Genomic DNA, 19,651 nt, shown 5'->3' on the forward strand with positions numbered 1-19,651 from the left:
ATGCTTCTGCCAGCTCCTGTGACTGAACGAGAGGGAGCACAAGCTTTGAGTTAAGCCTTATTATTAGAGACAGCATTGAACGTATTCATTCGGAATTAGAATGGGATCTTGCAGTAAATGACCATACAGACTCACTTGAGGTTTGAAGTTTAATCAAGGGTAGTTAACTTGAGTCCCCCTGGCCTTCCCACTCCCCTTTCCGGTCAGTGATCAACCCTTAAGAAATGGTTGGAATTAGGTGCCTAAGAAAAGTTTATCAGGCAGATAAGCTTGTTCTGTCTCTAAGGCCATGGGCAGATATCAATTCCATAGAAAACCAAAGCAACCGTTCAGAACTGTTGGTCTCTTCAAAAAGAAAACACATAGCACGTATTTACATAGCCCTTGTTCTGTGCCAGGCACTGTTTGGGGCTTTTCATCTGTAGTAACTCATTTAATCCTCACAATAACCATTTTCTTTGATTATAATTATCATCTTCATGTTATAGATGCAGAGAGAGGCAGAGAGGTTAAGTAACTTGCTGGCTAGTAAGTAACAGAGCTGGCATCTGAGTTCAGGCAGCCTGGCTCCATAGTCTGTGCTCTTAATCACTATACTATGCTGAAATGAAATGTCTTACAGATGAAGAGCTGTTAGAGAGCTTTACAAGAAGCACAGTCTCCACTTGTTTATGAATTGGTCTGGATGTATTATACCCACATACATGTATTCAGATATGTTTAAACATTTGCAGATTGTATTTAAACTTTCTGTGAGTGTGTGTTTTAACGTATAGGAAGTAGAAGAATCTCAAGAGAAATGGAAGGAATTATTAGGGAAAAAAAGGATGGCAGAGAGCCACAAATACCCTAAAATGCAAACGAGTTAGAAGATCTGACTAAAGGATGTGTGTGTGTGTCTGTGTGTTAATCGCTCAGCCATGTCCTACTCTTTGCGACCCCATGGACTGTAGCCCGCCGAGCTCCTCTGTCCATGGAATTCTTCAGACAAGAATACTGGAGTCAGTTGTCATTCCCTTCCCCAGGGGAAATTCCTGAGCCAGGGATCTACTTCAGAACAAATGGGCAAAAAAGAAATCCATTTGAGAGATGGGAAATAGGGGAGGCTAATGTTCTATTCAAACACCAAGGTTAAAAGATAGATTTTAAAAAGTCTTAAACTACCTTGAAAATTGGGGTATGATTTAAAGCGAACCATAAATAGGTAATATTTTTATTGTGAGGGCTTTAATTTCTGTGTGGGAGTGGGAGGTGGGTGAGAAGGCAATAAATATGTCAGGAAGGGCTAAACCAGCTCTCCTGGACTTTTGGTGCAGTGCGTTTCTGGAAATTGCACAGTAAGGGAGATAATCCTAAAGTAGAGTGTGGTCTCCAGTAGGAACAAAGTTTTCATTAAAGGCTGTATACCTGATAAACAATTTGTCTTCAGAAATATCATTGATGTGATGCCAGAAAGGCCAAAATGGAATAACTGTATATTAAGTCCTAACTTAAATCCTAACTTTTAATCACTTAAAATCTTACCTTAAAATCATTGTCGCCTGAGCCATTGGTGCCCCCTGGCACCAGCTGGGTTTAAATGCAGTGCAATAGGAACTCCCTGCTTCTACAAGGACTTGGCCTGCTATGGGCTGCTCCTCCCCACAGCTGGGCCTTTGGTCTACCTTTCAGAAATGCTAATGGTAGTTGAGTCAGGAATGGTGGGCCGAATATTGAGAATTCAGGGCCGCTGCAGGCTGCTGTGTAGAAAACTGATTTTGGGGGGAATCACAACTACATAGTGCCTGTTGGGTTGATGTTTTGGGACAGATGGCATTTTTTTGTTCAGTTAAAAAGGAAGGTAATGCTGTAAATATTGCATAGCATGTAAGAGGCCCATAGTACTCCAAAGTGTTGGCATAGAGTATAAAATATAACTACCCATTTATAAGTTAATATAGCTGTAGTTCTTAAGTAATTAATAATGATTAAATTTCCATTAGTTTAAATAATTGAGTTTTGGAATAATTTTCAACTTATAGAAAAGTTGCAAAGATAGTACAGAGAAGCCCTTATCCAGTCTCTGGGGGGTGATTTTGGTAGTCCTGGAAGTTCTCAGGAAAGTTTGAAATGATATTTCCTTTCCCTCTCTGTTTCCTTCCCTGCATTTGGCAGAAGCATGAAAACTCCTTTCCCTGGTCTTAGAGCTGAGTCCAAAATAATAGAGTCAATAAATACTTGGTGGAAACAGTGGTGGGTTTTCTCCAAATGAAACACATTTTTCAAGACATTGGTTCACTGTTTCTCCTCTTCTCTTCCCTCTTCAGATTCGCCAAAGCTACAGTTCCAGCTGTTTAGTGTCAGACCTCAGGGGAGCAACCAGGGCTGTTAAATCTCTCTCTCAGTACTTCTTTGGAATAGTCATTAAAAAATAATTACCAGGTCACGTTAGCAAGCCCAGTTAAAGATGAGCCGCTTCAACACATTCACAGAACTGCTGAGAGGGAAGTGTCTATATCGAGTGCCCTTTGGTGAGGAAGTGTAGGGGACCCCAAATACCCACAGGAGGAAAAGTTGGACGTTTAAGAATATACTGTCCTCTGAGTTTACCCTATGGCAGGTGATGCGGCATGGGAGCCACACTTCCTGGGTTTGCATCTCAGCTCTGTCATTTACCAGCCATGGGATATGGGGCAAGTGACTCAAGGCCCTTGTCTCGGTCGCCTCATCTTTACAACCTGATAGTCCCTGTCTCCTAAGGTTGTGAGGACTGAGCAGATTCATTTGTGGAGAGTACTTAGGATACTACCTGGGTCAGTAAATGTTAGCTCTCATTAACTCAGTTTTATGTTTCCTGGCCTCTGGGACTTGGAGGAAAAATGAAATGAACCATTGAAAACACTGGCTGCTGTTGATAAATGTGTTTCCTGTGCTTGATTTGAACAGAATCTCAGCCACCTGTGACAAATTTGAGTGTTTCTGTTGAAAACCTCTGCACCATCATATGGACATGGAATCCTCCTGAGGGAGCCAGTCCGAATTGTAGTCTAAAGTATTTCAGTCATTTTGGCAACAACCAGGATAAGGTAAGTTTTCTGGAACAGATCACACTGATAAGGTAAAGTGAACAACTGTGAGTTGGAGCTAAGAATGAGCCACATTCTAACTTCAAAGTGGGGTTTTTACTTTAAGTTGTGTCCAAATTTTTTAACTGGGAAAATTATGGAAACAACTATGTCCAAAACTGTGAACATCAGAAAATATTTGCTAATCAAATACAATTGAGGTTATTACTGTCTTAGGAAATATTAGGTATCATTGTCTAGTAGGCACTCCATAAATAATTAATTATGTTAAAATTGGTTCCTATAGGCACTCCATGAATAATTAATTATGTTAAAATTGGTTTCTGTGTTGCTGCCTGAAGCATTGTATTTATATAAGACTCTCAGTTTCTCAGGGAATTTTCTCATTTACCATCTCATTAATCACATGCACAGGTAGATATGCAAGATCTATGTGATGCCAAAGAAAATGGCCATATGGAAAGTGAAAAAAATAAGATGTCTGTGAAAGGTGGGATTGACTAGAAGATTCCCTGATGTTTGAGGAAAAATGAGAGAAACTTTCAGCTTTTCCCAGTCGGATGTGCAACCGATTTCAGTGAATTTTTGTTAACAAGATTTCGGATTCTTTTTGATAATCATATTTAATGGAGATTTCTCTTAAGAGCCTTATTGGTTTGTAGCCCCTTATAGTTGACAGGTTCCTCAAAGCATCATATTTTCTGTTCAGAACTGTTTTATACCTGTATACACTTCTTGATTTCTGCATTTGCAGACTCAACCAACTGCAGGTGGAAAATATTCAGGAAAAAAAAATCCCAGAAAGTTCCAGAAAGCAAAACTTGAATTTTTCAAACTGGCAACTATTTCCATATCATTTACATTGTACTAGGTATTATAAGTCATCCAGAGATTATTTAAGTATAGGAGAGGATGGGCAGAGGTCATATGCAAACACTAGGCCATTTTAAATAAAGGACTTGAACATCCACACATTTTGGTGTCCACAGGAGGCCCTGGAACCAATGCCCCTCCCATGTAAGAGGGGTGACTCTATCTTCTTTCAGTGTGTGGGTGGGGAAGATGGAGGATGTTTGGGGTTGAATTTGCCCAGGATTTTGAGGAGGCCAATGAGAAGTTGTTATTATTGACAGTACTTTGGCTCAGTGAACTGTGGAATCATCATGTCCAGGCAGTTTGGTGGCAGGAAGAGTCTGGAGAACTAGTTAGTGCACCATGCAGCTAGCTCAGTGGCCTGGGGTAAAGTCCTTAACCTCTCTGAGCCTTCATTTCCTTGTGTGTAAACTGTGGCTTTACACTTCTCTGGCTTGCTAGGACACCAAAACTAATGAATGGGAAAGCTTAATGAAGTGAGGATGAAATGGGCTCTCCCTCCGGAGGGGAACTTGCTAATCTGCCTTCCCACAGAGGTGTTAATTGTAGTTTAGATGTCGATTGATAAGAGACTGATCAGTTCTGAGTATTTGCCTTTTAAGAGAGGTCCTCCAAATGCGGAAGCCAGTGAAACTCTGGTAGACCAGTTCCCCTTTTCACACTGTCGGCTTCCTCTTGTTCCCAAGGATGGGCCTTAGACAGTTGGAGTCTTAGTGACAGCTTCTGGTAGTTCAGCCTTGAGAAATTACAGGAAAGACCCTTTTTAGTGTGTCACCTAAATAATCTAACTGAAACCCCCCAGGAGAGATCACCATCTTTCTAACAGGGCCTTGTTCATTAGCCTGTCAGCCATGCTCAAGGATCAGTCAGCTAAATATGCTGATATGCCAGCCTAGAAATGGGGCTGACTCCTCAGTATCGTTACAGAAACTTAGATATAAAAGTAACTTTAGGAGGCAGTGGAATCAGAATTGGGTTGGACATTTTGTCTCTTCCCCTTTCAAGTCTTGTGGCCTTAGACAGGCAAGTCATTTAACTTCTCTGAGCCTGAGCCTCCATTTTCTTGTTTGTAAAATGTTGGGGGGTGGGGGAAGTCTAGTAAAAATACTTACTTCATATGAATGGTGTACATTTATGAAAGGAGATAAGGTTTGTGATATACCTGGTACAGTGTTAGTGTTCAGTAATTGTTAGCTTTTATTATGATTACTGTTAGATGGAATCATGTAAAATTGTTTCTTTTATAGGTCATATGTATGGTTCAACCAGTATTATTGTTTAATCTTGGTCCCTCCCTTTTGCTCCCAAAGAAACCTGTAAAGGGTGGCCTCTGCCTAAGGCCTACTTATTTATTGCAGGCATTTGCAGCATTGAAGGCTACCAATGTCAGGATTGTGATAAACACAGATTATCACTTCCAATCAGTGATGGGGGATTTCCTGTCTGGTCCTTTTGAAGTTTACAATCCTGAGTCTGAGAATCAATGGCAGGAGAGATTTTCTTCCCCTCTCTCTGTACTTTGAATATAGCATTAAGGTTGGGAGACTACACTGGGATGTATATATTGTTATTGTTTAGTCACTAAGTCGTGTCTGACTCTTGCAACCCCATGGACTGTAGCCTGCCAGGCTCCTCTCTCCATGGGATTTCTCAGGCAAGGATACTGGTGTGGATTGCCATTTTCTTCTCCAGGGCATCTTCCTGACTCAGGGACTGAACCCACATCTGCTGCTTCGCAGGTGGATTCTTTTCCACTTAGACACCAGGGAAGGCCCATGGGGTGTATATATGCTTTGAAGCATATTGATGCAGTGGCATTATAATAGCATGTATGTGTTATGGTGTTTTTGTGACCATCTAATGGTCCCAGATTGCTAAATGAGGTAAATCATTGAGGTCATTTTCTTTCTTTCTTTTTTTTTTTTTTTCATTGAGGTCATTTTCAGTCTTCAGATTGGAGAAACATTAAGATGAGACATAGAGAATTGTAGATAATTTTTTAAAAAAAAATAGAAGACTAGTTCAAGTGGCTGCCCTCCACCAGTGTTTTAGTGATATCTAATCTGGCAATTAGAAGGATCTGGCCTCAGATTTTAGATTTCTTTCATCACCAAGAGACAGGTGAATCTCACTCGGTGAATAAATTAAAAGGCTGTTGTTCTGTCTAGGAATCCAAAGAGGCTAAAGGTCAAGCTGACCCCCCTTTCCTTCTGAGAAAGGATTAGGAATTGGGAAAGCTGCAACCTAGCCAAATGAACATTGGTCTTGAGGGGGAGGGATAGGCTCAGGACTCTGGCCTTGATTTCTGATAAATTTTCAAAGAAGCCCAGACTCTCTGAGGGGTGGAGCATAATGTCATACAACAGCTACCAGTAGAATGAGTCACCAAAGCCAAAAGTCACGTGGGAGCCATCAGACATACTTCATCAAGATCTGCTGGGAGGGATTTGGTTCCTGGTCTGATAGAGAGAGGCACACTTGACTTGGCAGTCATTGACAACTGGGATTCCTACTTTATTCATGCCAGTTTAATATTATTTGCCTTGAGCTTCAGAAGAGAATATTTTTTTAAGTATTTTATCTTTTCCCCTACCATGTCTTTTCTAAGTTATTTTATTATTCATATGCCCAAAACAAAAGATTCAGATTTAGGTACTAAAGTATGTTTTTAATTTAAGAAATTCTATTTATTAAAAATATTTGTGTAATAAAACTCCCCAGCCCACTCACTGGAACAATATCTAGTATAATAAGAGAACTGAGATTTTTCATTGATGATTCTCACTGATGGCATTTGACCATACATTTTCCCCTGGGTGTCCTCAAAGGGCAAACTCAAAGAATTATCAAGGATTCTTGGTCAGGGCGGCTCCTTCAGGGGTATATTTTTTGCTCAGTAAAATAGTGTGGTTGGTGAAATGTGCATTCAGAGCTTCCCTGCCATCATCACCAAAAATCCTGAGACTGGTCATCAGCTTCACAGGTTGAGAAACCTCACTTCCTCAGCACACATTCATCAATCCAGGGTCAGTTCCTTACTTCATCATGGGAACAATAATGCCAAAACATTCTCAAGAGTCTTTTGAGAAACCTCATTTCCTCAGCATGCATTTACCAATCCAGGACCAGTTCCTTACTTCACCATGAGAACAATAATGGTAAAACAGTCTCGAGAGGCTTTTGTTGGCACAGCTAGTATGTTCCATCCCTGTAGGCAGCAACTATATGGAAAGCCAAATGATAAGTAGGTTCCTTGGCAAGGAGTCAGGAATTTGTTGTGAAAATGTCCTTGGCTCAGAATAGCTGGAGGCACCACTGAGGGTAGGCATGGCTTTACTGCTGGGACAAACCTACTCAGTGTTCATGGACCGAATCACCTTTTCTCCCCATCACAATTTTGTTTGCAGACATTTTTTTTTCTTTTCTTCCAGGGCTGACCAACAAACTCCTCTTTTAGAGTGCTGTCTTGGCTAGTCCTTAGAGCTATTCAGTGTCTCATAAAGTCTTTGTTTTTTTCCCTGTGCCTTTGCTATGGTTTGTTGATTGATGATTGGCTGGCTACCTCTCAGAGGACATCCTTGGGTCCTCATTTTGAGAGTCTCTCACAGTCGCCTTCGTGCTCAGCTGCTGGCAGGCGTGTGAAATGGCAGAGTAGCCCCTTTAGAGTGGTAGATAGAGGTAACTCTGACAAAATTTCTCCTTCATGGTTCTCAGCACGTATATAAAAGGAAATGCTGTCTCCAACTTGAGTCAGAAACTATTACAAAACAGGAAGTGCCTTGGAACTCTGATTAAAAGCAGCTCTGTTCTTAATAATTCCAACTCTGTCACCTTGGAAAATGTGAATTTCCTGAAGAGTCCTTTAATCTCATTATTCTAAATCATAACAAGATTTGTGATTTTTATCTGTAGGCTGTCTATAAGTTGGCTTTCTGTGGTTCCACAAAGCTTACCTTTCAGAATAAGAGTGTGCTGCACTCAGTGCATATAACATCAGCCCTTATCATTCCTATGTTTATGTGAGATCGTCAAAATGGTCAGTGCAGAAAGATGTTTGGTGAAAAGTCGTTCCTCAGCCCTCAGGTTCCCCTTATTTACTTCCTCTCCTCAGAGGTGTCCAGAGTTGCCAGATTCTTAGACCAGTTCATTTGACCTTAGTCTTGATGTTACACTGCATCTACTTGGAATTGAATTTTGATAATCTCACTGTGTTTCCTTTGAGATTGCTCTTAGACAGTTGACATGTTAGCATGGTAGGTTTATAGAAAATGTCATGATGTTAATACATGAAAATGTGAGGAACTGTCTTTTATTTCTACCAGGGTTTCTCAATGGTGGCACTACTGCCATTTCATGCAGGATAATTCTTTGTTGTGAGGGGAGGGAAGGCTGTCCTATGCCTTGAAGAGGGTTTAGCAGCATCCTTGGCTTCTGCCCACTAGATGCCAGTAGCAGTTCACTCTGCCCCCTGCCCCCTGCCGGTTATGGCAACTAAACATGTTTCTAGACATCAATAAATGTCATCAAGGGGTGGGAGAACAGAATCACCCCCAGTTGAGAATCACTGAACTGCATACCATTTGCTAACTTTTCATTTTCTTTACACATTTCAGCATGCAAATGTTTTATTACATAAATGTATTTCTGTGCATTGGCTACAGCAATACCAAATTTCTTTACCTTAGAAAATTGCTCCAGAAACTCATCGTTCAAAAGAAGTGCCCCTGAATGAGAGGATCTGTCTGCAGGTGGGGTCCCAGTGCAGCACCAATGAAAGTGAAAAGCCCAGCATTTTGGTGGAAAAGTGCATCTCTCCCCCTGAAGGTAACAACTGAAAGCACTATCTCTTGGCATTTAGAGAATACATCCAAATTATCTACCTGCTTATGTTCAGTGTTCATTAATTCTTTCCATTTTCAAACACTTAAGTCTAATAAGTGTCAGGCACTTGTACTAGATGCTGACAACACACTGATAACTGTGAGATGCTCACAGACAACTTGAATGAATAATGGTAGTTATAGAGTACTGAATAATTTGGAAAGTAATATACAATGGCACACCCTCAACGCACACACGCACACGCCTTTCCCCTGAATCGAGCTTCTTAAGCTTATTCTGTGAAATGACAAAGGTGTGTATTATTATCCTGATTCATTTTATGAGGAAGAAGGAAACTGAGTGAGTTGCTGTAGATCTTCAGATCCTAGGTCCAGTGCCTTAAAAAAATAACAGCCATATTATTCAGTATGGGTAAGAGGCTGGGATCATGGTTTATAACAACTTAACCTCCCCTATTCTCATTTCCCGAGGAGTTTAATAATCTGAATAAAGCCTAAACTGTATTATGACCAAAAAGTGATTGGTGATGCCAAAAATTGTATTATGACAAAAAATAGCCTTTTAAGGATCACGAGAGATAGCAGGTGTGAATTTTAAACAAAGGCAGTGTTCTAGAGATGTTATATCTTAACTTAAAAGGCTTTCTAAGCATAGAGATTTCAGATCAATAAGATTTTCTGGCTCCTAAGACCATAACACACAATAGGCAGTGACTAAGAGTTATATTTTGCTTACCTTTCCCTAAATTGCTTCAAGAGGAATGTTTTTTTAATTTTTAAAACAAGATGTGTCAGTATTGCTCAAATGACAGGAAGGTAAATTATAACTCAGTAAACGTATTTTTTTGTAACGACAAGTAGATCTAATGGTTGTTTATGTTTTCACATTCATTTGGGAAACTTCATAGTCATTTCCTATGATTGAAATATTGTTTGACCTTTAAACTCTGTCTCTAGTTAGGAGTACAAGAGTTAGGGTCCCTTGATAGTAAAGATGTCTTCTTAATCTGAGATGAGAGAGAAAGTTGTGAGCAAATTAGATTTGGGTTTTCTCCCTCCTGGGTGCCTTCTGGGTCAAATGGGAGTGAGAGGTTAGGGGTCAGTTTTCTGGAAAAGCAGCCTGAAGCACCCTCATCACCCCCAGGCCTCAGAGTGATTGGCTAGCTGGCACTATAAGGAGAGGACAGTCGTAAACTCTTGGCTGGATGTTCTAGGTGATCCTGAGTCTGCTGTTACTGAGCTCCAATGCATTTGGCACAACCTAAGGTACATGAAGTGCACTTGGCTCCCTGGAAGGAATACAAGTCCTGACACTAACTACACTCTATCCTACTGGTGAGTATGGACAGTACACTTACTGCGGAGGGACTGACTGTGATTGCATTAGGAACCTTTGGAACTAACCTAGTTAAAACATAAACAGAATACCCTATTCCTTTCTACAGTTTGCTCCAATGAAAAATGCATCTGCTTTTGGTGTCTCATTTAAAAAGAAAACCTTAAAAAATAATTATAGATCCTATCTACCCTTTACCCAGTTGCTTCCAATGGTAACATCTCATATATAGGGTGCAGTATTAAAACCAGAAAATTGACATTGGTACAGTCAGTCCACTGACATTCCAATTTCACCAGTGTTCCGTCCAGGCATTTGGATGTGTGTGTAGTTCTATGCAGTTTTATCATATGCAAAGATGCAGAACAGTTCCATTACCACAAGGATCCCTCTAGTTGCCCTTTTATTTATTTTTTAAAATCAGTTAATCAGTTTGGCTGCACCTGGTCTTAGTGGCTACATGAGAGATCTTTAATTGTGGTATGTGGGATCTAGTTCCCTGACCAGGGATTGAACCCAGGCCCCCTGTATTGAGAGTGAGGAATCTTAGCCACTGGACTACCAGGGAAGTCCCAAGTTGCCCTTTTATAGCTACACCCACCTCCTTCCTGCACCCCCTCTCCCCACACTCCTCTCCCCCAAGTCTCTAACCTCTGGCAACCACTCATCTGTTCTCCATCTATAATTTTGTCATTTTAAGAATGTAACAGGAACAGAATCATACAAAATATATTAATAACTGTCAGAGGCTGACTATATTTTTCAGTCTCTGCATAATACTCTGGAGATCCATCCAAGCTGTTGTATATATCAATAGTCCATTCCTTTTTCTTGCTGAATGGTGTTCTATGATATGGATATATCAGTTTGTTTAACCTTTTATTCACTAAAGGATATCTCGGTTATTTTCAGTTTTTTTGCAAGTATGAAGAAAGCTGCTATAAATATTCATATTCAGGTTTTTATGTGAATATCACTTTTCAGTTCTCTGGAACAAATGCCTTAGGGTGTAATTGCTGGATCATATGGTAATTGCATATTTAGTTTTATTAAAAAACCGCCAAATTATTTCCTAGAGTAACTGTATTGTTTTACATTCTCACCAGCAATGTATGAGTGATTGGTATTTATCTTTCAAAAGGAAAATTATCATTCCCAGAGTTTAAAAAGTAGTTTAGTGCCCCAGACAATAACTTATATTTCCTGTGTGTGACTGTATCTACAAAATGTGTTAACTTTCTAAATTAATCTTTCATTATTTCCTTTCCTTTGGAGCCTAGAATTGATTATTAACAACAGAACAGGGAAGAAAGAACCAGGATAATCAACTGAATTTAATAAAACCTCAGCATACATAGTGGGTAAAGCTCTGAATGGTGAGCAGAGATAAGAAACCTGTCTCTTTACTCCTGGAGCTTCAATGTAGAGGTGACAGCGCTGGACACAGTTGTTTATATAGAAAGAAGAGTGCACGATGGAGGCTTGCAGAAGTGTAGATAGGCTCTGTGAGAAGTGAGGGTGGAGCTTGGCATGGTGGTGGAGCGAGGTCAGAGGCATTGCTGAAGGGGTGGACTGCCCAGATGGGGAAATGTCTCTGAGGCTGGAGGCTGGCGCTGAGGCAGAATGGTCTCAGGACTGGGGGTATTTAGTTTATGTGATTCCAGGTAGGGAATCAGGAGGTCTGATGTTGGCAGAGTGCCCTGCACGTGGCCTTGTCCCCCCATCTATCGTTCATTCAGACTGTTTCTGAGAGAGTGGGGTATGGAGGGCCACATCCAGAACTTCTGAAGTTATAGGATGAACAGGGCCTTTATCCTGGAATGTCCCTTTTGCCCGATGACTGGATGAAAAATATGAATATTTTTGGTATGTGACAACCCTCATGGCTCTATCATGGAATAGGACACCAAAAAAATCGCATGAATTTTTGAACAGAAACCTCCCAGGTGGCCTGGGGGTTGGCATTCCCTCTCTTCCCCTGTCCCCAGAGGTGCTCCCAGGCAAGCTGAGGGGCACGGTGGGTGAAGGCAGACAGCATTGAATTCACGTGGTTCAGTCTGGCGTCCCCCTGACTCCCCAGTACAGATCATTCTCATGTGAGGTTTGCAGTTTCACTTGCCTGCTGGTGGTACCTGTTGCTTCTCCTTTAAGCCCTTCAGTGGTTCCTGGCGCCTGCGGCCTAAAGTCCAAACTCATCAGCAGGAGCAACAGAGCCCTTTATGCTCGCTCTCCTAACTGGCTCTGTCGCCTCAGTGTCGTCTTGCACCCACCACCCAGCCCACACTGAACTCCTTTCAGTTCCTCAAACTCACTCTTCAGACACTCAAACAGAAGAGTGGCATACAGACCCGGCATTCAGGCAGAATAGCAGAAGCACTCTGCATGCCCTTGTGGCCCAGGCCTCGCCTGTTCACCTGGACACTTCTAACTTGTCCTTCTTATCTCAGCTCAGGCATCTCTTCCCTTCCAGAAAGCCTTCCTTGACCTCTCTAGCCTAGGTACGTGCCCAGTTGTCATGTACCATGGTACCTTGTACTTTCCTGTGTCATAATACTCAGCACATTGTATTGTCATTTCCTGTTTACTTAGTGGTCACCCTCTCCAGGCTGCCGTCTCCCTTGAGAGCAGGGGCTGTGTCTTATTCCACCCCATGCCTGATACACGGGAGGTGCTCTATGAATAGGTTTTTGAACGTTTGGTAGTATCCAAAGTTAGACAACATTCAGGATTGGGGTGAGGACTTGGGGGCAAGGTTAAGCAACTCAGGAGCATTATAATTCAGGAATAAAAAGAAAGAAGGATGGAATAGACCTGCCTCCCCAAGAACTAAGCCTTTAAAGAAGCAGCCTGGCCCTGGTGATATTTTGGTGAAGTCTGGAGAGAGCTATTACTATAGACTTTGAAGTCTTATAACTTGTAGGATCCCTGAGTTTATTAAGCTATTAATTCCCCTTGGTTTTCCTAAAGTTGTTATTGGTAAAATCACAGGGAAAACCTTCAAAGAATCTCTCTTTAGCAGGGGCAGGGAAAGGAAGGGAAGAAATCTTAAAACTTTATCTCAGTCCATGGCAGACTGTGCAGGAAAGTAACCCAAATATAGAAATTAGGGTAGCTCTGAGAGAGATGATAACCTAGCTCTTGGAGTTCTTAGACAAATTTAGGGAAGTACCTTGGAGTATGTGTTTTTATTTAGTCGCTCAGTTGTGTCTGACTCTTTTGCAACCCTATGGACTGTAGCCCATCAGGCTTCTCTGCCCATGAGGTTCTTCCAGGCAAGAATACTGGAGTGGGTTGCCATTTCCTCCTCCAGGAGAACTTCCAGACCCAGAAATCAAACCCACATCTCCTGCGAGTCCTCATTAGTTATCTGTTTTATATATAGTAGCGTGTTGTGCTCAGTCACTCAATTGTGTTTGACTCCCTATGGCCCCACTGACTGTAGCCTGCCAGGCTCCTCTGTACATGGAATTTTTTAGGCAAGAATACTGGAGTAGGTTGACATTTCCTCTTCCAGGGGATCTTCCTGACCCAGGGATCAAACCTGCATTTCCTCCATCGGCAGGTGGATTCTTTACCATTGAGCTACCTGGAAAGCCCCAACTTGGGGCATATACCAGCACAAAATGAATCTTAGTGCAGATTATAAAACTAGCATCCCCTCTGGATGAACAAATTATCAAAAACTGGCCCAACCAAATAAGAAGGCATTCTTCTTCCTCTGGGCTGAAGTGTTCATCTTCAGCCCAGTACTTACCAAAGCTGACCACAATGGTGCTTTGGGCAGGTTGGCTGGCTTTCAGCCCCTAGTTCCTGCTGTGGTGCAGGGATAAGCTACAACCATGGGATAGCATCCATCCCAAGAGAGTGGGGGTTTGCTGGCACGCAATGGTGGGGGGAATGCAGCAGGGACACCACTTCTTGTCATACACATTCCTAGAGTCGGTCATTAGCATGGATTCTTCCTATAACATGGACCTGTACTGTCCAATACAAGAGCCACTAGTCACACATGACTGTGTTTACATTTTAATTTAAATTAATTAAAATTAATTTAAAACTTAAGTTGCTCAGTCTTACTAGCCAATTTCACATATGGCTAGTGGTTCCTGTAGAAAACAGCACAAATTTCCATAATCTCAGAAAATTATATTGGACAGGCTGGTATAAATTCTGTACCTTTTGCCCTTACCACCTTATTCTCTTTTCTGGAGCCATACTGCTTGGGTTCAAATCCTGACTCTCTTTCATACTAGCAGCGTGATTTGGGGCAAGTCACTTCTCTCAGCCTCAGTTTTGTAATCTGTAAAATGGGAGTAGTAACAATAGTGCTGCCTCTTAAGGATGTTTTGAGGGCTGTTATATGAAGAGTGTTTGGAGTTGGCCTAATTGCTAACATCTGTAGAGTAATCATGCAATACATGCTAGCTATATGGTTTTTTATTATTCATCCCCACTCCCTTGAGGCTGCAGCCAGTACACAGAGCTGACCTCTTCCACCACCTCACAGAATTGGCACCTAGCCCACACCTCTTCCTCCCTGCTCTCCCTTAGAGAGATCCTTTCCAATCAAAACCACAGAAGAAAGACACATGGCTCATTCATTATCAAACAGTCAGAATTTGTTTAAGTACTAGTTTAAAATCACGTCAAACAAACTGCCAGAGACTTTTTCCCTAATCTCCAGTCAGAAAAACGTGGAGTCATTTTTGAAGCCCCAGGGCGATGACTTCCAGTTCTTCAGGGATAGTCTGGCATTGAAGGGAGCCTGACCTTAATAGCTACAGACTAGCCAAGCCAATGAATTTTAGGGAATTTCTTAACAAACTTATCATCTTTAGAGTGCAGGAAATAGTCTTTAATTTGTCCATTTCCTCCTTCTGTCCTCAGGGTGATTGTGTGGATTTCACTGCATGGTTTTTAACAGGAAGCACTCAAATGCCTCCTATCTTAGGTTATCATCTAATCTTTCACAAGATTTCAAAAATTTTCTCTTCAAAATCAGTATTTTCCCTTTTGTTATGGTTTCTAAAGTACAACAAAAGATTTTAAAAAATTTCTTATCTGGAGTCCATGAGAATGTGTGAAATACTCAGGGTACAATGAAAAAGGAATCTCAAAGGTTACTCGTTAGAGGAGTTCCTTTCATTATTGAAAAAAATTAACTTTCTACATAGTTCTCTTTAGTTATGTAACAATAATGTCGTAAGTTTCTTCAGTTTCTATTTCTGTGTGGGTGCAAAACATTTCAGGCCTGTCTAATCTAAGAACCAGTCATGGCTGTAACTTAGTTTTTTAAAAACTGTTTTCATTCATGAACCACAGGGGCCAACAACCAGGAGATATACTATCTCTTAAAGGACAAGGTCACTTTCTATATTGAAACATTTCTTTGAACAGCCTTTGAAGAAGTAAATACTTTAGATATGAATTAAAAAAATTTTTTTTTGTTTTCATTTTTTTAAAACGACATTTTTTAAAGCAGTTCTTGGTTTACAACAAAATTGAAAGGAAGGTACAGAGATTTTTCCATATACCCACTGTTCCTACAATTAATAGCTTCCCCCATTATCGATATCCCTCACCAATAGTATATTTGTTACAATTGATGAAGCTACACTGATATACATCATCACCACCAAAATTCTATATAGTCTATATTAGGGACACACTCTTGGTCTTCTACATTTTATGGGTTTGGACAAATGTATGACATATATCCATTGTTATAATTACCATACAGAGTACTTTCACTGCCCTAAAAATCCTCTGTGTTCCACTAATTCATCTCTCCTCTACCCCAACCCCTGGCAACCATTGATTTGTTTATTCTCCTAGTTTTGTCTTTTCCAGGATTTCATCTGGTTGGAATCAGACAGTATGTAGCATCTTCAGATGGGCTTTTTTCACTTAGTAATACACATGTAACATTCCTCCATATCTTTTCATGGCTTGATAGTTCATTTCTTTCTGGTGCTTAATAATATTCCACTGTCTGGATGTATCACAGTTTATGTATCCATTTAGCGACTAAAGGACATTTTGGTTGCTTCCAAGCTTTGGCAATGATGAATAAAGCTGCTTTAAACTTTTGTATGCTGGTTTTTGTGTAGATGTAAGGTCTCAATTTCTTTTGGTAAATACCAGCACAATTGCTAATCATATGGTAGGAACATATTTGGTTTTTAAGAAATTGTCTTCCAAAGTGGCTGTACCATTCTGTATTCCCACCAGCAATAAGCGAGAGTTCCTGTTGCTCCACACCCTCATCAGCATTTCATATTGCCAATGTCTGGATTATGGGCATTCTGACCAGTGTGTAGTGGTATCTTGTTGCTTTCATTTGCATTTCTCCAATGACATGTGCTTATTTGCCGTCTGTATGTCTTTGGTAGAGTGTCTGTGAAGATCTTTGGCTCATTTTTTAGTTGAGTATTTTGCTTTATTGTTCAGTTTTAAGAGTTCTTTGTATATTTTGGCTGATAGCCCTTTATCAGATGTGTCTTTTGCAAATATTTTCTCTCCTGCCCCTCCAGTGTTTGGCTTCTTTTCTTATTCTCTTGATATTATCTTTTGCAGAAGTTTTTAATTTTAATGAAATTCAGCTTATCAGTTATTTCTTTTAAAGATCATGCCTTGGATGTTGTATCTAAAAAGTCGTCACCATACCCAAGATTGTCTAGGTTTTCTCCTAGGAGGTTTATAGTTTTGCACTTTACATTTAGATCTGTGATCCATTGTGAGTTTAGTTTTGTGAAGAATATAAGGTCTGTGACTAGATTCTTTTTTTTTGCATGTGAATATCCAGTTGTTCCAGCACCATTTGTTGAAGAGACTATCTGTGCTCCATTGTATTGCCTTTGCTCCTTTGTCAAAGATCAACTGACTGTATTTATGGGAAAGATATGCTTTTTATAAGACTGGATTTGTAGCACAGTCCCCTGGAGAATTGCTGTCAAAATGCTTATCTTAGTCCCTGGGCAAAACCTTCTAAGTAGGATTCTCTGGGAGAGGGGTGGAGGGACCTGCATTTTTCAAATGACCACAGATGATTCTCAAGTAAACAAATCAAGGGTTTGGGACTCTTTCCTCTTAGTTCATTTTCTAGATTGTCTTCCTTTTCTGCAGAACGTTTGTACATCTCCCTTGTGACTGATGATGTAAGGCTTAACTCTGTGTCTTCTGCTAGTTACTATAAAACAGAATCCTTTGATAACCTAAACAAAAAGTGTAATGAGCACATTCTGTCTGCCTCTACTGTGCTGGATGATCATTGGGGAAAGGTCAATGTAGAGGTTCTTGGAAATGAGAAAGAAGATATCAGAATTTAGAGCCACACAGTAGAGTAAGACACTTAGGATGACCTCATGCTATGGAACATTGATCTGGCAGTGGTTCAGTTCAGGTCAGTTCAGCCACTCAGTCATGTCCGGCTCTATGTAACCCCATGGAATCTAGCATGTCAGGCTTCCCTGTCCTTCACCATCTCCCAGAGTTTGCTCAAACTCATGTCCATCAGGTCGGTGATGCCATCCAACCATTTCATCCTCTATCATCCTCTTCTCCTCCTGCCTTCAATCTTTCCCAGCATCAGGGTCTTTTCCAATGAATCAGCTCTTCACTTCAGGTGGCCAAAATATTGGAGCTTCAGCTTCAGCTTCAGCATCAGCATCAGTCCTTCCAATGAATATTCATGATTGGTTTCCTTTAGGATGGACTGGTTTGATCTCCCTGCAGTCCAAGGGACTCTCAAGAGTCTTTTCCAACACCATAGTTCAGAAGCTTCAATTCTTCCATGCTCAGCTTTCGTTAGGGTCCAACTCTCACATCCATACATGACTACTGGAAAAACCGTGGCTTTAACTAGATGGACTTTTGTTGGCAAAGTAATATCTCTGCTTTTTAATATGCTATATAGGTTGGTCATAGCTTTTCTTCCAAGGAGCAAGCGTCTTTTAATTGCATGGCTGAATTAATAATTCACTGAATTAATAATGCACTGCATGCACCATCTGCAGTGATTTTGGAGCCCAATAAAAGAAGTCTCTCACTGTCTCCACTGTTTCCCCATCTATTTGCCATGAAGTGATGGGACCAGATGCCATGGTCTTTGTTTTTTGAATGTTGAGTTTTAAGCTAGCTTTTTCAGTCTCCTCTTTCTCTTTCATCAAGAGGCTCTTTAGTTCCTCTTTACTTTCTGCCATAAGGATGGTGTCATCTACATATCTGAAGTTATTGCTATTTCTCCCAGCAATCTTGACCCCAGCTTATGCTTCATCTAGCCCACCATTTCACATGATGTACTCTGCATATAAGTTAAATAAGCAGGGTGACAATATACAGCCTTGAGGTGTTCCTTTCCCAATTTGGAACCAGTCCATTGTTCCATGTCTGGTTCTAACTGTTGCTTCTTGACCTGCATACAGATTTCTCAGGAGGCAGGTCAGGTGGTCTGGTATTCCCATCTCTTTAAGAATTTTCCAGAGTTTGTTGTGATCCACACAAATCAAAGGCTTTGGCATAGTCAGTAAAGCAGAAGTAGATTTTTCTGGAACTCTCTTGCTTTTTCGATGATCCAAGGGATGTTTGCAATTTGATATCTGGTTCCTCTGCCTTTTCTAAATCCAGCTTGAACATCTGGAAGTTCTTGGTTCACGTTCTGTTGACGCCTGGCTTGAATATTTTTGAGCATTACTTTGCTAGTGTGTGAAATGAGTGCAATTGTGCAGTAGTTTGAGCATTCTTTGGCATTGCCTTTCTTTGGAATTGGAATGAACACTGACCTTTTCCAGTCCTGTGGCCACTGCTGACTTTTCCAAATTTGCTGGCATATTGAGTGTAGCACTTTCATAGCATCATCCTTTAGGATTTGAAATAACTCAACTGGAATTCCACCACCTCCACTAGCTTTGTTCATAGTGGTGCTTACTAAGGCCCACTTGACTTCACATTTTAGGATTTCTGGCTCTGGGTGAGTGATCACACCATTGTGGTTATATGGGTCATGAAGATCATTTTTGTATAGTTCTTCTGTGTATTCTTGCCACCTCTTCTTAATATCTTCTGCTTCTGTTAGGTCCACGTAATTTTTGTCCTTTATTTTGACCATCTTTACATGAAATGTTCCCTTGGTATCTCTTATTTTCTTGAAGAGATCTCTAGTCTTCCCCATTCTATTGTTTTCCTCTATTTCTTTGTATTGACCACTGAAGAAGGCTTTCTTATCTCTTCTTGCTATTATTTGGAACTCTGCATTCAGTTGGGTATATCTTTCCTCTTTTCCTTTGCCTTTAGCTTCTCTTCTTTTCTCAGCTTGTAAGACCTCCTCAGACAACCATTTTGCCTTTCCTTTTCTTCAGGATTATCTTGATCACTGCCTCCTGTACAATGTCACCAACCTCCATCCATAGTTCTTCTGGCACTCTATCAGATCTAATCCCTTGAATCTATTTGTCACTTCTGCTGTATAATCGTAAGCAATTTGATTTAGCTCATTCCTGAATGGTCTAGTGGTTTTGCCTACTTTCTTTAATTTAAGT

General features: G+C 40.7%; 1 protein-coding gene and 1 non-coding gene across 3 annotated transcripts in view; both read left to right on the forward strand.

The window, feature by feature from the left end:
• Positions 1–19,651, forward strand: part of IL13RA1 (interleukin 13 receptor subunit alpha 1) — a 67,633-nt gene that overhangs the window by 3,289 nt on the left and 44,693 nt on the right. For both annotated transcript variants that reach the window (XM_061138016.1, XM_061138017.1), the window contains exons 2-4: positions 2,926–3,065; positions 8,624–8,762; positions 9,994–10,114. In XM_061138016.1, coding sequence (XP_060993999.1) covers positions 2,926–3,065; positions 8,624–8,762; positions 9,994–10,114 — 400 coding nt within the window. The remainder of the gene's footprint in view (positions 1–2,925; positions 3,066–8,623; positions 8,763–9,993; positions 10,115–19,651) is intronic.
• Positions 1,530–1,657, forward strand: LOC133053342 (small nucleolar RNA SNORA35). Its single transcript, XR_009692256.1, has one exon. It is a non-coding gene; the product is annotated as a small nucleolar RNA SNORA35 (small nucleolar RNA).

The sequence above is a fragment of the Dama dama genome, chromosome X, assembly GCF_033118175.1.
Source record: "Dama dama isolate Ldn47 chromosome X, ASM3311817v1, whole genome shotgun sequence".
NCBI classification, from domain to species: Eukaryota; Metazoa; Chordata; class Mammalia; order Artiodactyla; family Cervidae; genus Dama; species Dama dama.